Below are 21,444 nucleotides of genomic sequence, written 5' to 3' on the forward strand. Positions count from 1 at the left end.
TCCTCACATGACGGGCCTCTTTAGCCCCAACCAGCCCCATGGTGGAGCACGGCCATTGCCATCACCATCCATGATTGCTGTCGAGCCTTGCAACACCTTAAGTGGCACTGTCCTCCTCTCATCTTTTTTTAAACATCTTTGCACCAAAACCCATTACTTCTTATCAAATAGAGCAAACCGGTGTAATGGGAACTCTTTGTCTCTTCCATAGATTCTTCTGTCATGAGTGTGGGCTACACTCTGCATCCTCCAGGGTTGTCGGAGGCCATCTTCCATGTAAGGATCAGTGAGAACACCTTGCGATCTATTTCAGCGCCAGCCTCCTATCTGCCCACCTTCCTCCTCTGGAAACAGTGAACCGAAGCTTCCCACTTACATTTTACCCCATGTCAGGAAGAATCCTACAATGAACCTTTCACTGAATGGGAACTGGCCCTCTCCTCTTCCCCCTATTCAGCCCCAGACCCTGATTCCATCCAAAACCAATTGTTTCAACAGCTCAGTCCTCCACAACGATGATACCTCCTGCAGGTGTTTAACCTTATTTGGCTGCAAGGCATTTTCCCGTCAGTGGAGGAACAGCACTGTGGATCCCTCCTTAAGCTGGGTAAGGATAAGTCCTCCATCAATAGTTACCAAGCAATCAGTCTGACCAACATCCCCTGCAAGTTATTGAAGGGGTGGTGGCTCATCAGCTCTGTCAGATCCTCGAATCTCATGACCTTTTCTCTTGCTACCATTGGGGCTTTCTGGAGGGATGGTCTCTGACTGATCGTCTGCTTTGGTTGGAAACTGCAGTTTGGCTGGCTCTTTCTCAGCGTAACCATCTTTTCACAGTTTTCTTCAATCTTTGTAAGGCATACAAAACGGCTTGGTACCATCACATCTTTCTTACACTTCATGAGATACTACTCCATGAGTAGTATCTTTGGGACCCCTGCCCCATTTTTATGCACCTGTTCTTGTTCCACAGGTTGCTCTGAGCTCAGGTTGGCACTGTTCTCAGCTCTTCGCGGACTGAGGAGAATGGCAGTCCACAGGGTTCTATATTAAGTGTCCTTATTTTCTTTGTTACTATTAATGGACTCGTGGGCTTTGTCGGACGGTTGATTACCCTGCTTTGTATGGTTTATTTGGGCTAGATCCAACTTTGGTGGCCCCCGCAGAGTGACAGCTCCAGTGCACCATCCACATACTGTTTTGTGGACTCTCTCACATGGTTTTCAATTCTTTCCCCAAACCATGAGTGGTGCATTTCTGTCGCCATACTACAGTCCATCTCGATCTGGAGCTCTACCTCATTGCTCAATGTCTGACTGTGGTCCCCAGCAAACTTACTTAATTGCCCCATATCCACCTTCTGAAGATTTGGTGTTTCCGTAAACTCAGTGTGCTTCTCTTCCCTGGCCACACATCTTGGGGTGCGGATTGTTGGGACTTTTCTGCTTTTATTGGGCTTTAGTTCTGTTCCATCTGGACTATGGTTGTCAAGTTTGTGGCTCAGCTGCCCCTTCCACACTGTTCCTCTTGGACCCAGTCTACCACAGTAGTATCCATTTGGCAACTGGTGCCTTTTATTCTAGCACTGTCAGTCTTCTGGTTGGCACTGGGATTCCGTCCTGTCCCCCCCCCCCCCCCCCTTTTTTTTGGTTCAGCAGTCCCAGCGCATGGTTTCCTGAGCAAGTTCTATCAGCTCTTTCCATGCTTACCCCTTCTATTCTATTCTTTTTGTGGCTCCAGGAAGTTGCCTGACCTCGGTTAAGTTTACTAGTTGGGCTCTGCCACACTTCTATCACAAATTCCATCTTCCTTCTTGTTCCCTTCCCAAGGCCACTTTCTCTCCTGGAACCCCCCCCCCTTCCTGTCCACCCTCCACCCCTCCCAGCTAGTTCCACAGCCCTAGATTCAGATGGATCTCTCTTGTGATACAAAAGCCTCCATCACTCTGATGGTGTTCAGTCATTTGTTCTGCCCCCTTTTACGGGAGTTTCGGGGTCCTATAGTTTTTTTACGCTGTGGCTCTAAATCCTCCAAATCCACCAATATACTTTCACATCTTGTGTTGGCATGGCACACCATCTCCTACCTTCCATGTGTATGATGTTTACTGCCAAACTAGTGGCCATTTACTCAGCCCTTTGCTTTATTAAACGGTCCTCCCTTGTCCAACTTTGTTGTGTATGTACTCAATGAGTTCCCTTCAGGCTATTGCTCAGTGTTTTTCCCACCACCCCTTGGTCTCTGCCATTGACGACGCTGTTGCTGATCTTGACCGTGCTGCTTGTTTGGTTGATTTCCTTTGGGTTCCCAACCACTTGGGTAATCCAGAGAATGAGCTTGCCGATTATCTGGCTGGGAGGGCAACCACCTACCACCTCTGTGACTCCTCCAGGGGTGGATTTGCAGCTTCTTGTCAAATTCCGTTTTTGCTCATTGGTGGGCTGGCACTTGTTCCCATCCAACAAATTTTGTTAAACTAAGGGTCCACCTCTATGTGGTGTTCTTCCTTCTGCCTCTCCCAGCGGGAATCTACCATCATCTGCTATCTTCGTATCGGCCATACCAGGTTGACCTACAGTTCTTTTACTCTGTAATGGGGCCACTCCCCTCCCCTCTTTGTAGTTGCAGGGTCCCCCTCACAGTGATCCGTATTTTGCTGTACTGCCTCCACCTTTCGGCCCTTTGAACTAAATATGTCCTACCACTCTCCACGTCATGGGTGCTAGTGGATGACCTTCACTTGGTCATGTCTGTCCTTGGTTTTCTTTGCAGAAGTGTTTGTCCTCCCAGATTTCAGTTCCTGCATTGCCGTCTGGAACTAGAGTCTCCCAGTTTAGGAGGCCTTTGACCTTGCCTGCACAACAACCAGGTCCCCCCCCCCCCCCCCCCCTCCTTTCCCTGTATTTTGTCTAGTCTTTTGTGCCATTTTGTTCTCCTTTTTTTGTGTTGTCTCCCTGTGGTGTCATGGTAATGGTATAATATGGTATGGTATGAGATGGGGATTGGGATTTGTCTGCAGCAGTGGTGGTGGTGCCTGCACCCCAGCATGCATAGTGCTTCTGGGATGCGTCCTGCTCTCGCCCCTGCCCACCTCACCTCCTTTCCTGTTCCTTACTCTTCCTGCCACTCCAATGTTCCTTCTGCGTCTTTGTTTGCCCAGTTCCCTATCTCATCAACTGGACTATGCTGTTAGCATTGTTCCTCCTGTTGTTTCTGCCACCTGGAATTGTGGGACCGATGACCTCGTTCTTTGGTCTCCTCCCCCCCTCCCAATCAACCAATCGAGTATCTCTCTCTTTCCATGTAATGTTAATATGGCAGTTCTCGAGTCAGAGTTGTAAGGAGCAAAAAAATTAAATTAAAAGCAATAAATCAAAAAGAAAAATTAAATTAACAGAAAACACTAGAAGTCACAATATATAGGAAGGGGTGTGGAGCAACAGATGTCACTTGTCAATCAGAAACAATCTTTGTTTTTTATGGTTTCATTAAAAAACTCTTCTTAAGAGGAATGTCTATGATTCAAGGTGGTGTTAGTGTAATCTCTTCCAAACAAGACTAAATTACCAGTTACAACTTTTTGTAGCTGTGTGTTCATTGTGTACATGCACAGTGGTGTGTACTGCAGTGAAATGTCAAACAACATTTTGACAAAGTTGCTTACAATTTTTTTTTAGGTGTTCTGCAATAATCCATAGTAACTTAAAAGAAGATGGCAAGTACCAACAAACTGAATAACTTTTACTTCTCACTTTTATTTTATTTCTATTTCTGTTTCAATGTTCAGAAATATTCTTTCCTCTTTTCAGGATCGGAGCAATGCCCAGTCTTCATGTGCAGGACTGTTTGTTGGTGCGCACCTTGGCTTTGATTATCCTGGAGCCTGGATACATGTCGACATGGCGTATCCTGTGCATAGTGTGAGTACTTTTTTCCTCAACCCGAGTAAAGTTACATAATCTTTAAGCAGTGTGCCATATGTTAGGACTTGTCAGCAAATATCAGAATAATTGTTAATGTATGCCTTCAAATATCAGAATAATTGTTAACATACACGTTCAAGAAATAATGTTACTAACACCACCACTTGACTACATAGTCACTTGCTTGCTGAGAAAGACTTGATTTCAATAGCATTATCACAAGTAAGAAATGAGTACAGAAACAGTGACAATGCTGTGAACTGTGTGGCACAAAGTAAGAATATTCTAAAGTTCTGTCTTGTTAGGGCAAGCAGTCGTGTTGATCTTAATTATATTGTAAATATTGTCTAATGGAAAAACAGAAATTTGACTCATTTACAAATATTTTTATTCAGTCACAACCACAAGATGTAATACACAGTACTGTTTTCAGTTATTTCTAGCAATATTTTGATGTTAGATATAGTATGCAACAGCAATTCACTATGCTCTGCTGTAGCTAATTATCTCAGATATACCGCCATAATGCTGCTGAAGATAGGGAAGGAAAAAGAAAGGAATGGGACAGGCATAGCACATTCATTTTGAGTATATACAATGTGTCCAGAAATGTCATGACAGACTTCTAGGGAGGTGTGGCACATCACAAGGATTGAGAACTGCATAACAGCTCAGAACACAAACATCATGTGTAACTGGTACCGGAAGTTTATTTATTTATCCATCTATCCATCCATAGACATTCGAATCCTGCCTCGGGCATGGATGTGTGTGATGTCCTTAGGTTAGTCAGGTTTAATTAGTTCTAAGTTCTAGGCAACTGATGACCTCAGAAGCTAAGTCGCATAGTACTCAGAGCCATTTGAACCATCCATAGACAATGTAAATTCTATGGATATGTCAACACATAAATACATAAAATACAAACACAGAGATACATAAACATACACAATTACACACATAAATAGATACAGACATGTCTTGCTTTACTGAGTTACCCATTTTGACATTGTATTTCACTGTTCTATTGAACATGTTGTAAAATGCCTCTTAATTTCAGTAATTAATTATTAGAATTATTGTCAACGAAATTTACGCATTGTTTTAGGTAGTCTAATATAAATACACTTTTCTAACAAATAATTTTTAGGTCATTCCTGAAGGCATGTTTAATTCCATTATATAGCACACACTTTTGTGTGTGTGTGTGTGTTTGTGTGTTTTGAGATGTGTGATGGCTGTAACTGGTTCCATGTTCATGTAGAGACCTGTTCATTGTGTACTGATCTTTTTTTTTTTTTATCGCTGTTTGCAAAATGTACTCACATCAAAGAGTCAAGATTCCCATACATTTAAACAGCTTAGTGCAGCAAGTTGTCTTGCTACATTTTGTCATAATTTGTACAGCCCTTTTTTGTAGCTTAAAGAGTGTTTGTCTGTTCTGCTCATTTGTTCCCCAGAACATTATCCCATAACTCATCACAGAATGAATATATGCAAAGTAAGTTGTTCTAGTGCATGAGCTACTTCAATCAGAATTTATTAGTCTTAAGTGCAAAGCATGCTGAAGCTATTCGTTTCCCGAGGACAGTAACATACTCAGTCCATTTTAGTTGTGCGTCAACCTGCACCCCTAGAAATTTGGTTTGTGATAGACATTCTGTGAGCTCATCTTTCACTTTTAAAGAGTTATTTTTGGGTTTTCTGCTTATGTGGAAACTAATACTTTTTTTTAGAAGAATGTTAATGTCATCAGCAAACAATACCGTTCCATCGTGTTTGACGCTGTTGAAGATCGGAAAGGAAACGAGTATGTGATTCATTTGAAACATTTATTGGACATAATGAGTACACATTGTGTACAACATGAATACAGCTCTAATGCTACAATAAATGCTTGAAGCTTGCACTATCAGAGGCCATGCATACTGATACCAACAGAGCATCCAGTGCCTGACATGCTCAAACACACTGGGAGTTTATTTGATTGTAGCTGCTGCCCAGACGATGATGTGATGAGATCCATTTCAGACTCATTAGGATAACAATACAAGAGTGAAGCATTCATTTTTATTGGCTCTTCATAGGTACCTGAACAAGTCATTCCCACATTCGTTGATTGGGCATAATGGACTGGTTCCGTGGCACTCACAAAACCTCTCATGTCTCATGATCCTGTGGAGTCTGAAATTGATCTCGTCGCAAGAATTATCTGCACAGCTGCTCCAATCAAAAAGAAACTCCCGGTATGTTCAAGCTTGGCTGGCAGTTAATACTCCATCGGTGTCAGACATGCGTGGCATCTGACAGTGCAAAATTGGAGCATTAGAGCTCTATTCATGTCGTACACTATGTGTACTCATATGTCCAATAAAGTTTCAAAAAAATCAGTCTCGTTTCCTTTCCGATCATCGACATCTGTTACCACTCACCTTTGTTGTTTGTGGCCATAGCTTGCTATGCAGTTACCAATCCTAACAATGTGCCCAACCTCCCTTAGAAGTTAGCGGCAACATTTCTGTGGTACCCTGTAAAATTGGGTTATATGGAGCTGATTGTGTTAAAACAATGAACTGAACATCTCAATGGACATTTTATATTCTAAAACAAACCAGAAAAACATGCTGGTGTAATGGAATATTAAAATTATAGCTCATTGTTTTATAATGTTGGCAGTTACACAAAACATTTACTAAAATATTAACCCATTGTTTAAAAGAATGTCAAAGTAGAATCACATAGGCACAAAAAATTAGTAATTGGTAGTTTCATACAAAATATAAATGATGCAGCACTGTACATTGCTGCTGCTGGATCATGTGCCTCGTAGTGGTGGTTGATTTCCTGTAGTGTTGTGAGCCACTTGCAGGTGTTTTGACATTGTGGACACCAGCCATTTACAACACTCCACAAGTAGCTCCAATTGAATATACCATTACCAATCAGTTCCAAGCTGACCAATCTCAAAGTACAGTTCATAAATAATATTACTTGGTATAATTACCTGGTTTGTTGATAAACTTCTTTGGAATCTCTTCACAATGAAGATAAATGTCCAATTCTTTAAGAATGGTAATCAGTTTTCCCTTTATAGTGCTATGCAAGACTTCATATTATATGTAGGCTTGTGACAATGTGTTTTCTTATTATTATTTATTATTGTTATGTACATCCAAAAAATGTGTTGTTTTCTATACAGATCTACTCTTTTAAATATTGCAGTGACTCATCTTGTTTGTCCAGTATACATCTTATTCCAATAAATATGTGCTCAAATTTTTGACTGTTCTACTAAACAAATTGTAATGGAGAATTTGTAGTTTGGGGATTCATATAAAAACATAGAGCTAGCAGAGGATAGTTGCCAAACATCATACAGAATCTGTCATTTACCTTCACAATAAATAGAATCCTGAGCAGAGTCCTGACAAACATGATGAACTATACAGTAAATATATCAGTTTCATTAATAGCTAATTGAAAGGCCTTTCTCACCTGAACAAGAATGTGTAACCATTGGGGAGAGGTCAGCAAAAACCATGTGATAGTGGTGAGTTCCTGTGGCCTTAGTCCAAAAGGTTTTCGCTGTTCTACCCTAGGTTGTATAAGAGCTGTTGTCATGTATGTTGCTGTTATGCTGCTTCTTGATGAATGATACTGTAATTCTACTGTGTGTGAAGATGGCTATAATAGGCAAAAACTGGTAATATTTGTATTACCTTTTGGGACTATGACTGAATAAAATCTGTTGTAAAAGTGTAGTGCTTTAACACACACACACACACACACACACACACACACACACACACACACAGATATGGCTACATTGTGCTGTAGGAATACACAGTGCTGTGACTGCAGTTTGGCTGGGGAAAAGGGAGAAAGGACACTTCAGTTTTTCCACATTATCATCCATTCTTGAAGTTAATGGTCTACCTACACACACTTTGCCTCGCACTATTTGTTGACTCCTAAAAAGAACTGGTGCATCCAAATACCCATGTCCCTTGCAATTTTTCGTAACTGCCAGTAACGGCTTCAAACAGAATTTGATAGTGCAATGTTGGTCGTATTTCTATTGGTCTATTTTTGTAAAACATTATTTCAGAAGCTCTCAACATAATGTTAAGCAACTGCAGCAAGTTCAACCAGGTATGGAGTTTAGGGCACAATTCAGCATAACTGATGCAGAGAGGAAGTAGCAGTGTTACCAGTCTCACTTACCTTTATAATACATTTTGTGTATTAGTGTTTGCTTTTCTGTGTAAGAAGTGCAGGAACACAGATATCGGTATTGGTTAACAAGTTTCACTGTGCATCTGGTTTTAATGTTATAGATAAGATTGCATGTTTAAGATACAGCAGTCAGTTTTGACTCCAGTTTTACTCTTATTATTGGTAAACAAATCCCACTGTCTGCACATGAAGCTGAAATGGTCATCTTTGCTGAAAGTACAATCAGTGTAAAGTTTAGTGGAGAAACTTTGTAACCTCCCAGAGAAATTTTTGAAACACAATAATTGAATGTTAACTAGAATACAACCTAATGTAACCTCCCAGCAAATAAATTTAATGACAATGACAATTTAATAAAAATTAGCAATCTGACCCAAGTGTAAGTTCCTCACAAAAAAAATGAAAGTCAATTCAGTGATAATAAAATCTCAGTGACAATGAAAACAAAAACAGACCGAAATGTCGATCTTAGGCCCTGTTCATTAATTAAACTGAAATTCTTACCTTAGTAAAGCTGCATCTGCTCTTATTTATTTTTGCCATAGCTTGGAGGAAATTGATTGCAAAAATTTTGAATTTTTAAGGGAAGCTTTTCTTTAAGGAATATCAAGGGAATATTTCTTTCATTAAAGAATTCTTTGTTAAAAAATTGCTTTGAAAACCAAAATTATTATTGGGGCGATTATTGCACAAATTAGTTACAGTTAATTTACATTATTAGCTGAGCGCATTTAAAAATAATATACCTCATCCTGAATCTTGACCAGAGTGCCATGTCAACGCCCGCCGACTCCTCACACAACTGCACTGGGCTGCTACTACCGACATACTCCCCTGCTCACAGACTGCCCACTGACTACTGCTCGCAACTGTACTGCACGACTACTACTGACAGAGTACCGCTCGCAACTCTCGCGCAGTCAAGCGCAGACTAGCCACGATAAATGGCTCTCTGGTCAGAGACTCTGCAATGCCTCGCCATCGCCGCCACACAACATACGTGTTTCATAACCCTCCACTGGGGGGGCAAAAATTTGGCAGCGATGGTGAGTCATTTGGACTTGCCAAGCGCGGCAAAATTTTTCTTTAATTAATCAACTTCTAGAATTTACAGAATATTTAGATACATGAATTAAATGTTGTGCACATACACCGAGTACAAAACATTCCAAACAAAGACAAAATGTGAGTACAAAACATATTCGCAGATCAGAAAACTGTATATACAAATTATTTGACAGATAACAAAGTGCACACGCACTGAAAAAATTCTGTTGCATTTTCAGAACAAATAAACAAAATGGCAAAAAATCATGTTGACAAGTGACATGAGTGCACATGCACTGCAGTTCAGAACATATCAGCAAATGACGAAATGTATATACAATGAGTAACAAATGACATAAGTGCATACGCACTGAAGTATTGAACATACAGAATGAGTACAAATCATATTGAAAAATGAGAAAAGTGCACATGCACTGTAGTTCAGAACATATCATCAATATAAAAATGTATATACAATATAAAAGACAAGAGTGCACATATACTGTACTTCAGAACAAATCGAAAAATTGTCTTTAGCATTTTCACAACAAATAAACATAATGGCAAAAAATTCATGTCGACAAGTGACATAAGTGTACTCGCACTGGAGTTCAGCAAATCGAAGAAAAAAAAATGTATAGCCCATGAACATAAATGGTGTTAGCAAAAAAATGATTTTCACTATTAGGATAGGAAAGGGAAGGATTGCATCATGGTTGTAGCACTTTAGATTGCACACAGCTGTTCTGAAAGTCCATATCTTTCCACAGAAGTACAACACCAAGTGACACAATTTGAAGTTCTTTTCCCATCAGAATTTATCAGCGTAGCCAAGACACTGAACTGTCGTAGTAGTGTTCCATGTTTTCATTTTGGCAGTACATTAGGTACACCAAACAGTGGGACCATAATAACGTCTTCATCGCTCACGGTGGTGGACAGCATGTCGTGTCAACACCACGCTCTTACAAGGCACACCAACGTAGAATTAGTGCAAAAACCAAATATAGTGCTCCATGATCATGAGGATGGACAGGACAAATGGATATTGCAGTAATTCAGGGTAGTTAGCTCATAAGGTGAAGGACATTAAGTCACATAATAGGCTTCATTGAGAATTACAGTAGTAGTTTGCGGCATTCATAGCCCAGTTATTGAACATTTCTGTACCAAGTATGTAGTATTACAGAATAATGTTCATAAAATTAAATTATTGGCGTCATGGGTAATCGTATTACAATAAACAGTGGCAGTCCTTGGCCAGTTGCAAAGCATATTTAGTATGACAGAATAATGTTCATCAGAAGTCTTCATTGAAAAGGAGAGTCAATTATTGGCCTAGCATTAACATAATACATTGAGCGATACAAATTATTGGCACTCATTGGCCATTTACCAAAACATGAAAAGTCAACATTGAAAACAAGAGCTAATTAATGGCATAATTAATAACATAAGTCATTTAGTGACATTAATTATTGGCACTCAGTGGCCAGTTATAGAACATGAAAAATCATAATTGAAAACAGGAGCTAATTAATGGCATAATTATTAACGTAATTCATTTAGTGACATTAATTATTGGCACTCATTGGCCAATTACCAAAACATGAAAGGTCATAATTCATTTAATTAGATTAATTATTGGCACTCAGTGACCAGTAAGTATTGAATAGTATAAAACATTGTTCATCATTCAGTATTATTCAGATCTTTCTTAAATGAGTAGCATTATTTGAAACTGGTGATACACACCATTAAGAAGTCATGATTAAAAATCAGTTAATTACAGTCATAGCATTAATAATCATGGGCATTATAAGTGGTCTCATTACAATAAACAGTGGCAGTTATTTGCCCGTTACAAAGCATTATATATATATATATATATATATATATATATATAGTTATAATAGAGGGAAACATTCCACGTAGGAAATATATATCTAAAAACAAAGATGATGTGACTTACCAAATGAAAGTGCTGGCAGGTCGACAGACACACAAACAAACACAAACATACACACAAAATTCAAGCTTTCGCAACAAACTGTTGCCTCATCAGGAAAGAGGGAAGGAGAGGGGAAGACGAAAGGAAGTGGGTTTTAAAGGAGAGGGTAAGGAGTCATTCCAATCCCGGGAGCGGAAAGACTTACCTTAGGGGGAAAAAAGGACAGGTATACACTCGCACACACGCACATATCCATCCACACATACAGACACAAGCAGACATATTTAAATATGTCTGCTTGTGTCTGTATGTGTGGATGGATATGTGCGTGTGTGCGAGTGTATACCTGTCCTTTTTTCCCCCTAAGGTAAGTCTTTCCGCTCCCGGGATTGGAATGACTCCTTACCCTCTCCTTTAAAACCCACTTCCTTTCGTCTTCCCCTCTCCTTCCCTCTTTCCTGATGAGGCAACAGTTTGTTGCGAAAGCTTGAATTTTGTGTGTATGTTTGTGTTTGTTTGTGTGTCTGTCGACCTGCCAGCACTTTCATTTGGTAAGTCACATCATCTTTGTTTTTAGATATATATATATATATATATATATATATATATATATATATATATATATATATATATAGTATCATTAAGAAGTCATTACTGAAGTGACATACTATTCAGAGCTGATCAGTATTATTCAGAATTCTCTTAAACTAGTAACATTATTTGGGACTGGTAATACATTTTGTTTTTGTGCTAGCAATGCATTGCTTTGGGTAATTATAAGGGAAAGCAAGAAGAAAAATATTTGTTTCTGGTTTGTTGGTATAAATGAAAATGTGTAACGTCATCCGTCATAAGTCAGCTGTGGCAAGATTATGAAACAAGTAGAGTATATGTAATCACATTCATAGATTTAATGAACAACTGCTTATAGCACATTAATCTCATAAATAATTTCTCCTGCAAAAAATATATAAAAATGGATTATTAAGCTGAAAAGAGAAATGCATTTTATGCTGAAAAGTAGTGAACTTCGAATTAACAGGTAGTAAAATGTGTATAAAAATGTGTTCCATAGCTGTCCTTTCCAAAATCTTCAGTCATTATACTATGCAATATAACACCTGCTGTCAAAACGAACTGCAACAAACACTTAAATAACTACATAGCATAAACATAACTTCAACATTATCCTCATCTGCAAAGAAAACTTCATTGTCCATATCATCATAACTCCATTATCATCATCACCCGTAAAGAAAAACTTCATTATTCATATCATCAAAAACTCCATTATCATCATCACCTGTAAAGAAAAACTTCATTATTCATAGCAGCATATTCTTCATCATTATTCATCAGCATTCATTATCATCTGCAAAAATCACTTCATTACTCATTACACAACTATTCCTTATCTCTAGCATATTTCATCACTAAAACTAAGATGTGTAGTTCTGTCTGACAGCCTGCATCAATCACCTTGTATTCTGAAAGAAAAAATTAGTTAAGACTGCTATTCTACGATGAGTATAGTATATTCTTGTTAATGCTTGTTAATCCTGATCCATTTACTCTTCCTCATAAAGTTATTGCATCTTCTTTCGTTTATTCCGTAGGTGAAATTCCCATTTCTGTTGAATTTATTTCTTACACGCATCATTTCTTTCTGAAATTGATGAACAAAGATTAATGTCTTGCATTTAAATCATATATCCACTAAATAATGACTGGTTTATGGTGACATAATTAACCATACAGCATAACATGACAGAAAACGTAATATGTCAAAAACATTGACAGTGTTCAAATGCAAAAATGTACAGAGAATATGACAATGCAGCAGCAAAAAGAAAATTGTAAAACAGTCACGATGTTGAGATATCATAGGGCAAAAAATGTCAAAGTCAACTGGTGTGTGTTATACCTTAACTATTTCACAGAGCATATAAACAAAACATGAAAACAATCGTACATAAAAAGACAAAATGTGACGTTCGTTGTGTTCAGCTTGTATGTAGTGTAGTTAATAGAGGCGAGAATTAAAGACTTTAATGGAGAGAGAATTTGATAAAATTAATACGTCATTACATAGAATTGCATAATTATTCATAAAATACGTAAGTTCATCTGGAAAAATATGCACGGTCTGATGTGTAACGACAAGAAAAGCGACCTGCTAACCTTACCTTGCCGAGCACTTGCCAAGAAAAAATACGATAATCATCAGTAATTAGTCATGTGAATATAATTGCATAAGTGGTCATAAAGATTAGTAAATGGCATCATAGCATGTTACATCATAAAGTGGTTTCATTCAATAAACGGTTTAATATTTGACCAATGGTGGTTGCCTTTCGATTTTCTGGTTCTCAAAGTTTCGACGTGTACAACATTGGGGTGAGGGATGCTGCGAATCCGATATGGACCTGCGTATAGAAGTTCAAATTTACTGCACTTACCTTTTATTCTGCTGGATAAATAGTGTGTACGTACCAATATTTTCTGTCCAATGTGAAAGTCTCGGCGTCTACAAACCTGTTTTTGCTGTCTTCTCCGGCGCTCTACGGCACGTTTGATGTTGTTCAGCACAATGTCAATTATTTCATGGTGTCTTAGTCGACAACAGGTAGGGAAGTTTACTAATTCTTTAATTTTGTTAGGTGGTTCAACGTTTTTCAATATAACAGACGGAGTTAGCATAGTGGATTCATTTGGAATGGAATTAATTACATCTTGGAATGAGAGTATGTGTGTATCCCAATCAATATGTCTTTTGTGGCAGTATATTCTACACAGTTTACCAATTTCTTTCATTAATCTTTCACAGGGGTTCGAAGAAGCATGGTACTTGGATATATAAATCGGAGAAATGTTTCTAGCTTGTAACATGCGTGTCCATATAGCAGAACGAAATTGTGATCCATTGTCAGAAATCACTTTCATCACATGCCCTACATGAAATAGAAAATGTTTTACAAATGCTTTCGAAACAGTTTTAGCAGTAGCTTTGCGTAACGGAGTGAAAGTAACAAATTTTGAAGTGAGCTCAACAGCGACAAAGATGTAGCAAAAACCTCTGTTAGTTCTCGGAATCGGACCAAAAATGTCTACAGCGGCCATGTGTCTTAATTTAACAGGTACAATGGGATATAAAGGAGGAATATGTGAAGTGGTGTCTGACTTAGCTTTCTGGCAAATTTTACAAGACGCTAAAACTCGTCGTATACGTTTCTCCATGTTGGTAAAATAACAGTTCTGTCTCAGTATAAGAAAACATTTTCTTGCTCCGTAATGTGCGTAACTTAAATGAGTGTACCAGATTAATTTGTTAACCAGTTCGTCAGGAATGCATAATAACCAATTGTTGCTGTCAGGATGAGAGCGGCGAAACAGAATGTCATTGCGTACAGTGTAATGGTTTCTAATCGTAACATTATTCCTATCTTGCCAAAGGTGTTTAATTTCTTTCCACACGTTGTCTTTATTTTGTTCTTGTGCTATGCCCTGTAATGACGACGAAATAAAATTTTCAAATGCAACTTGTTGAATGTACTTGACACTGAAATTTGCTTTCCAGAAGTTGGTTGCTACGTCTTGCTGATTGTTGCTCAGAGAACGCGATAGTGCGTCTGCTATAACATTTTGTGTGCCGGGAATGTGAACTATTATAAAATTAAATTCCTGTAAATAAAGTTTCCATCTGCTTAATCTGTCGTGAGTGAATTTAGCTGAAAGTAAGAATTGTATCGCTCTGTGGTCTGTATAAACGGTGGTACGTCTGCCATAAAGAAAGTGTCTAAATCTCGTAAAAGCCCATACAACACGTAGTGTTTCCAGTTCTGTAACGGAATAATTTCGTTCAGCAGGTGACAGAATGCGGCTTGCAAATGCGATGTTTTTAATTACTGTAGAGCCATCTTCTTCTATTTCCTGAAAAATATGTACGCCTAAAGCGGTGTTAGAACTGTCGGTGGCAATGGAAAAATTTCTAGTAAGGTCTGGGTGCAATAAAAGTGGTGCATTCAACAAAGCATGTTTCAGGTTCATGAATTCAGAATGTGCTTGCTTATCCCAAGACCAAATAGTGTTTTTACCTGTTAATTGGCATAATCTGGGTGTGTCTAAAGCAGAGTGATGAATAAATTTACGAAAAAAGTTAATTAAGCCCAAAAAACTGCGTAATTGCTTCTTCGTCGTAGGAATAGTAATGTCACGTAGAGCTTGAAGTTATTCCGGATCAGGCGCAATGCCTTCTGCTGAAATAACGTGTCCAAGAAATTTTATAGAAGTTTTGCCAAAGTGCGATTTACTAAGATTAACTGTGAGTCCTTGAGCATGAAAAGTTTGCAACAGTTGTTCAAGAATCATATTGTGTTCAGACCAGTTAGCTTCTGTGATAAGAATGTCGTCTACGTACGTCGTGATAATATTTTTCACGCAAACGTGTGTCGGATGGCGTCAAAATTAATAACATTTTTCGTGAACAATATTCTGCGTGTCAAAATTATTGCTTATGTTACTGGAATATGCAACCTGTACTGTATGTGGTCAAATTCTATCGTACGTGCTGTTATTTATTTTACGGGAGGATGCTGTGGCATATCCACTATTTGAACTGTTCTGTTAACTCTTCCTGACGTATTACGCTATGGATGACACCTATTGTCTGGGTCATTCATGACAATGTGTTGTTGCTGATGTTCTTGCTGCTAAAAAGATCGACTGTTATTAAATGTACGCTGAAAATTGTGCTCATTATTTTTACGTTGGTCATGATAGTCATTCCTATACGGTGTATTGCGATAGGAATTGAAATACTGTCTTCTCTGTACGTAGTTGTTTCCTTGCTGCCGTGTGTTACTATTTGTTGGATCTGGGACTATACGTCCACGCGGCGAAACATTAAAGTTAGGTTGACCTTGTGCACTACATTGTTGGTTAGGTATGCTAAGCGGCTGACTTTCATACTATTGTAGTGAAAAACATCTATTGTTACAAAAATGTGGTTCCGATTGCTCAAAATTTTATACATACTGATGATTACGATTTTATCTGTAATTAAAATTACGGCGGTAGTTGTCATTTCTCGAGTGCCTAATGAAAATTGTCACATTCGGTAAAAATTTGTCATATCGGGTTTTCTTTAGTCATTTTTCTTAATTCTACATAGAGCAATAGTTAAAGAGCTGTTTTGATAGATATAAAGGATAGTAGAAGAGAAGGCAGCAGTGCAGAAAACTAAAGATGAAATAGCACTACTACAGCTCGGGGCCCTATGCACGCTACGGCACATGTTCATTAAAGCGTAATGAATCCCCTGAGGTCTTTTACGCACTGCAAATAAATTTTAGCTTTTGCGTTGCAAGCAATAGCGGTAAAATTCCAAAAGTAAATCGCTGTATTCTTGCTAATTCCAGTTTCTGCATAATACGTAACGCTGATGAAAATACAATAGCAAATTGTCGCCTCAGGTTCAAAGCTAGTTTCTCCATTACAGGTAATAGCGGTGAAAGTACAAAAATAAATTGTCGTATACAGTGCAAATTGTGTATCTGTGTTCTGCCATTATTAAATTCCTTACATTTTCTTACAAATGCAAATTGCTTATAATCAACGTTCTCGTCACTGAATTTGATAACACGTTCAGGTTTGTGTGTGAATCTATTCGTCTGTGTCATTTCTGAATCTAAGTCCCGTACTCTTTGCAGATTGCCCAAATTATACGCGTTGCGTAAGTCTGACAAATGTTCATAAAGTGGCGTCTGTTGTGGTATGTTATTAACTGAAATATTTTTCATGTCTGTTACCTCTTGTTGTAAATTTGACAAATTTCTCCGTAATGAGTGATTAGCTGAATCGATCTCATTGACTGTCTGTTGTAGATTTTGAAATTCCGGTGTTTGTCTGAATGAAACCGGTGAAGTATCGTCTGATTTGTTGTCATTACTACTTTCTATAACGTCAATACGACTGGCCAATTAATCATATTTTTCAGTCAGTATTTTTACCTGCTCATCAGTTTTAGTGTCAGAGGCATTAATCTGTTTTTGCAATTTACGCGTAGTTTCATTCAGTTTTTTAACGTCAGTTTTGACGACATCTGAATCCTGTGTTAGTTCTAATTGTTCGAGTCTGTCGGTCACTGTTTGAAAATCGGTTGTGTATGTGTCTGTTTTCGATTTAAGGTCAGAAATTTCGTCACGTAATTCTGTGTTCGACTGTTTGATGGTATTAATTTCGTCGGACACTGTCGCAATATTATTGTCTACATACGTCTTCGCTTTCGCGAACATTTTACGTTTGTCTTCTTGTCTCTGAGCAGTGATTGTTTCCATGACTTGACGTTTTACTTTATTTTGATCCTGAATAAATTTGCGGAAACGCGTATCACTGTTTTGTATGTGGTGACTAAATCGCTCGTCAATTTGAGTGTTCTGCTGTTCAAATTTCGCGTCAATCTTTTCATCCATTGTGCGCGAAAGTTCTGCTGTCATTGCTTTAAACCCGTCGCGTAATTGTGTAGCTTTTTCAGAGCATAGTTTAGCGACTCCGTTAATTTCCGCTCTAAGTGTTTCTGTTGCGGCTGTTTGCATTTCACTTAATTCTTGAGCAACAGACCTAATTTCTTCGCTACTTTTTTTTGAACAAGCCTCAATTTCCACGCGCAACTGTTCCTTAGTGTCATGGCACTGCGCGGCAACGGCTCTAATTTGTTCACTAAGCTGTCTGGAATTGTCGTCTAATTTTTCATTTAACTGTCTGGAATTGTCGTCTAATTTTTCATTTAAGTGTTGTTTGAGTTTTTCGTTATCTTGTTTGACCTGTTCACTAAGTTTGTCTTGTTTTTCATTATTTTCATTAAGTTGTTTAGTCATTTGTAGCAACAATGCCATAATTGGATTCGACTCAAAGTCAGCATTTCTATTCTCTGTGCTGTTTAATGGTGGATCTGGAATTGTTTCGCCTTCTATAACCATTTGGTTATTTTGAGATTTACAAAAAGGTTTGTCAGTCGAATGTACACTGTCGGTCATTATTTCTGAATTAAATAAATCCGTCCTACTTTCAGTACATTGCTCATTTTCACTAGTCAAATTTGTCTGTTCGTGACGTGAATTTAGTAAACCGTTTGTGTTAAGCTGGGCAGCGCTCATTACAATAGTGCGCCCCGCGTCATCAATTGTCGTCAAATCAACACAAGACACAATCGAGTTCGTTTGTTCATCATTAAGGTCTACATCATTATTAATGGTTGGAACACACTGATTGACAGTGAACGCAGGATTGTCATCATTACACTGCGTGTCACAATTACTATCGGTCACGCTGTTTAAGACGGTAATTTCGTTCATAATACCTCGCGATACACTATTCACAGTCTTTCGCGGCATTTTTACAATAGTCAAAATTATTCACAAAACAAATAAGCACAATGCAAAAACAACACACAAATACAACAGAGCAACGAATTGCCGTTGACCTGTAGAAAGAAAGTCACAATATTAGTAAAAGCGTTGCGCCAAATCCTAATTATATCTAAGCAAATAAGAGCAGATATCTGACTGTTTTTCAAAAGACTCTCAACGAAATACGATCCTGGACTGGGTGTCGCCAAGTGTAACCTCCCAGCAAATAAATTTAATGACAATGACAATTTAATAAAAATTAGCAATCTGACCCAAGTGTAAGTTCCTCACAAAAAAAATGAAAGTCAATTCAGTGATAATAAAATCTCAGTGACAATGAAAACAAAAACAGACCGAAATGCCGATCTTAGGCCCTGTTCATTAATTAAACTGAAATTCTTACCTTAGTAAAGCTGCATCTGCTCTTATTTATTTTTGCCATAGCTTGGAGGAAATTGATTGCAAAAATTTTGAATTTTTAAGGGAAGCTTTTCTTTAAGGAATATCAAGGGAATATTTCTTTCATTAAAGAATTCTTTGTTAAAAAATTGCTTTGAAAACCAAAATTATTATTGGGGCGATTATTGCACAAATTAGTTACAGTTAATTTACATTATTAGCTGAGCGCATTTAAAAATAATATACCTCATCCTGAATCTTGACCAGAGTGCCATGTCAACGCCCGCCGACTCCTCACACAACTGCACTGGGCTGCTACTACCGACATACTCCCCTGCTCACAGACTGCCCACTGACTACTGCTCGCAACTGTACTGCACGACTACTACTGACAGAGTACCGCTCGCAACTCTCGCGTGGTCAAGCGCAGACTAGCCACGATAAATGGCTCTCTGGTCAGAGACTCTGCAATGCCTTGCCATCGCCGCCACACAACATACGTGTTTCAACTTTTAGCCCAGGAAAGTTAAATTATGTATTTAAAATAATCAAAAAAGTTTGTTGGTAGAGGGACTCACTGAAGTTGGATGAAACATAGTAAATTGATTTTTGGTTTTCACGAGAGAGAACCATAGCACCACTGGATTGTTGGAAATAAAATAAAAATTAAATTTTGATGTGCATCATACATCAGATGACAGATCTTGCTTTGCAGGCTTGTTCTAGAATCCTTACATCAATAGTAATAGCTGACTCATGCTTGCTTCATTTCATCTCAGACACCTAAAGGCAAATTCTTCTGCTTTTCCTTCACTTCTCTTCCTCTCCCTTCAACTTTTCTGCCAGAAGGAGCCACTGGCTCTGAAAGCTTGTAAAAGTTAAGTTCTGCTTAGACTTTCTTTGTTACATCACTAATTTTGGGTTAAAAAGTACATGGCATTATTGCCATTAAATGGGAATACCATAGTACAAACAAAACTTAATGAAAAATTAAACAATGGAAAATCTGGAATGGAATAATGGCAGTATTATGAAAAGGATAGATTGCTGCTCACCATACAGCACAGATGTTGAGTCACAGACAGGCACAGCAGAAAGACTACGAAGCACACTAGCTTTTGGAGCCCCAGCAACCAGACACTGTTCATTGGTGTGTGAGCTGCGTTTGTGTGAATGTGTATGTATGTTGTCTATTTCAGAAAAAGGCCTTCTGGCTGAAAGCTTGCGTGTTCAGTAGTCTTTTTGTTGCACTGTCTGCATCTCAACATCTCTGCTATATGGTGAATAAAAATCTATCCTTTTCATAATTTTATGTAAATGGGTAGATAAAAAATCTACTCACCAAGTGGTGGCAGGAGGACATGCACACAAAAGGGTTTAACCTTTACAAGCTTTCAGAGCCAGTGGCTCCTTCTGGCAGAAAAGTTGAAGGGAGAGGAAGAGGAGTGAAGGAAAAGGACTGGAGAGGTTTAGGGAAAGGGGTATAGTTCAGAAAAGTCACCCATTACCCCGGGTCAGGGGAGGTTTACCAGAGGGGTTGAGAAGGAAGGATTAATTGTTGGGGACTGCAACAGACTAGATTTGAAAACATGAGAGCTTAAATGTGGAAGACAGGATAAATATGCAAGACAGAGATTACTACTACAGCATCATGCACAAGAGTGAAAAGCTAAGTGCATTGTATGTAACAGAGGTGGGAGGGTAAATGGCGAAAAGTAGACAGGTCAGAAAATGAAAGATGTAAAAAACTAAAATGGAGTGAAGTGCTAGTTCCCACCTGTGAAGCTCAGAGAAACAGGTGTCTGGAGGAAGAATCCAGACGACGCCTGTGGTGGAACAGGCACCAAGGTCATGACTGTCATGTTGTAGAGCATGCTCTGCAACAGGATATTGTGTGTTGCCTGTATACACTTTCTGCCTATTTTTCACTCTTATTAACTCATGCACAATGTTTTAGTAGTAATCTGTGTCTTGCATATTTACCCTGTTTTCCACCTTTAAGCTCTCGGGTTTTCAAATCCTATCCATTACAGTCCCCAACAATCAGTCTTTCCTTCTCATCCTATCTGGTAAGTATCCCCTGACCCAGGGTTCTGGGTGACTTTTCTGAACTGTACCCCTTTCCCTAAACCTCTCCATCCTTCTCCTGTACCCCTCTTCCTTCTCCTTCTCCTTCAACTCTTCTACCAGAGGAAGAAGAAGAAGAAGAATCCACTGGCTCTAAAAGCTTGAAAAAGTTAAACCATCGTGTGTGTGTTCCCTGCCGCCACATGGTGAACAGATTTTCTTATCTATCCATTTACATTATATTGTCAGTAATTGATCTTTTCATAATGTTGTTGTATCTGAATGGAAAGAGTTATATGGTACAAGCTGTCATATGCATGAAAATGGCAGTGTATTCACACAAGATGCTACTATTCAAGTGATTTATAAATTATACTGTTTGTGCACATAAAATAGGAAAAATGTACAAAGATAT

General features: G+C 38.4%; 1 protein-coding gene across 2 annotated transcripts in view; it reads left to right on the forward strand.

Annotated features, from left to right (window-relative positions):
• Positions 1–21,444, forward strand: part of LOC126416288 (probable aminopeptidase NPEPL1) — a 59,720-nt gene that overhangs the window by 31,812 nt on the left and 6,464 nt on the right. For both annotated transcript variants that reach the window (XM_050083939.1, XM_050083938.1), the window contains exon 9: positions 3,810–3,920. In XM_050083939.1, coding sequence (XP_049939896.1) covers positions 3,810–3,920 — 111 coding nt within the window. The remainder of the gene's footprint in view (positions 1–3,809; positions 3,921–21,444) is intronic.

The sequence above is a fragment of the Schistocerca serialis genome, chromosome 8 (assembly GCF_023864345.2).
Source record: "Schistocerca serialis cubense isolate TAMUIC-IGC-003099 chromosome 8, iqSchSeri2.2, whole genome shotgun sequence".
Lineage (NCBI taxonomy): Eukaryota > Metazoa > Arthropoda > Insecta > Orthoptera > Acrididae > Schistocerca > Schistocerca serialis.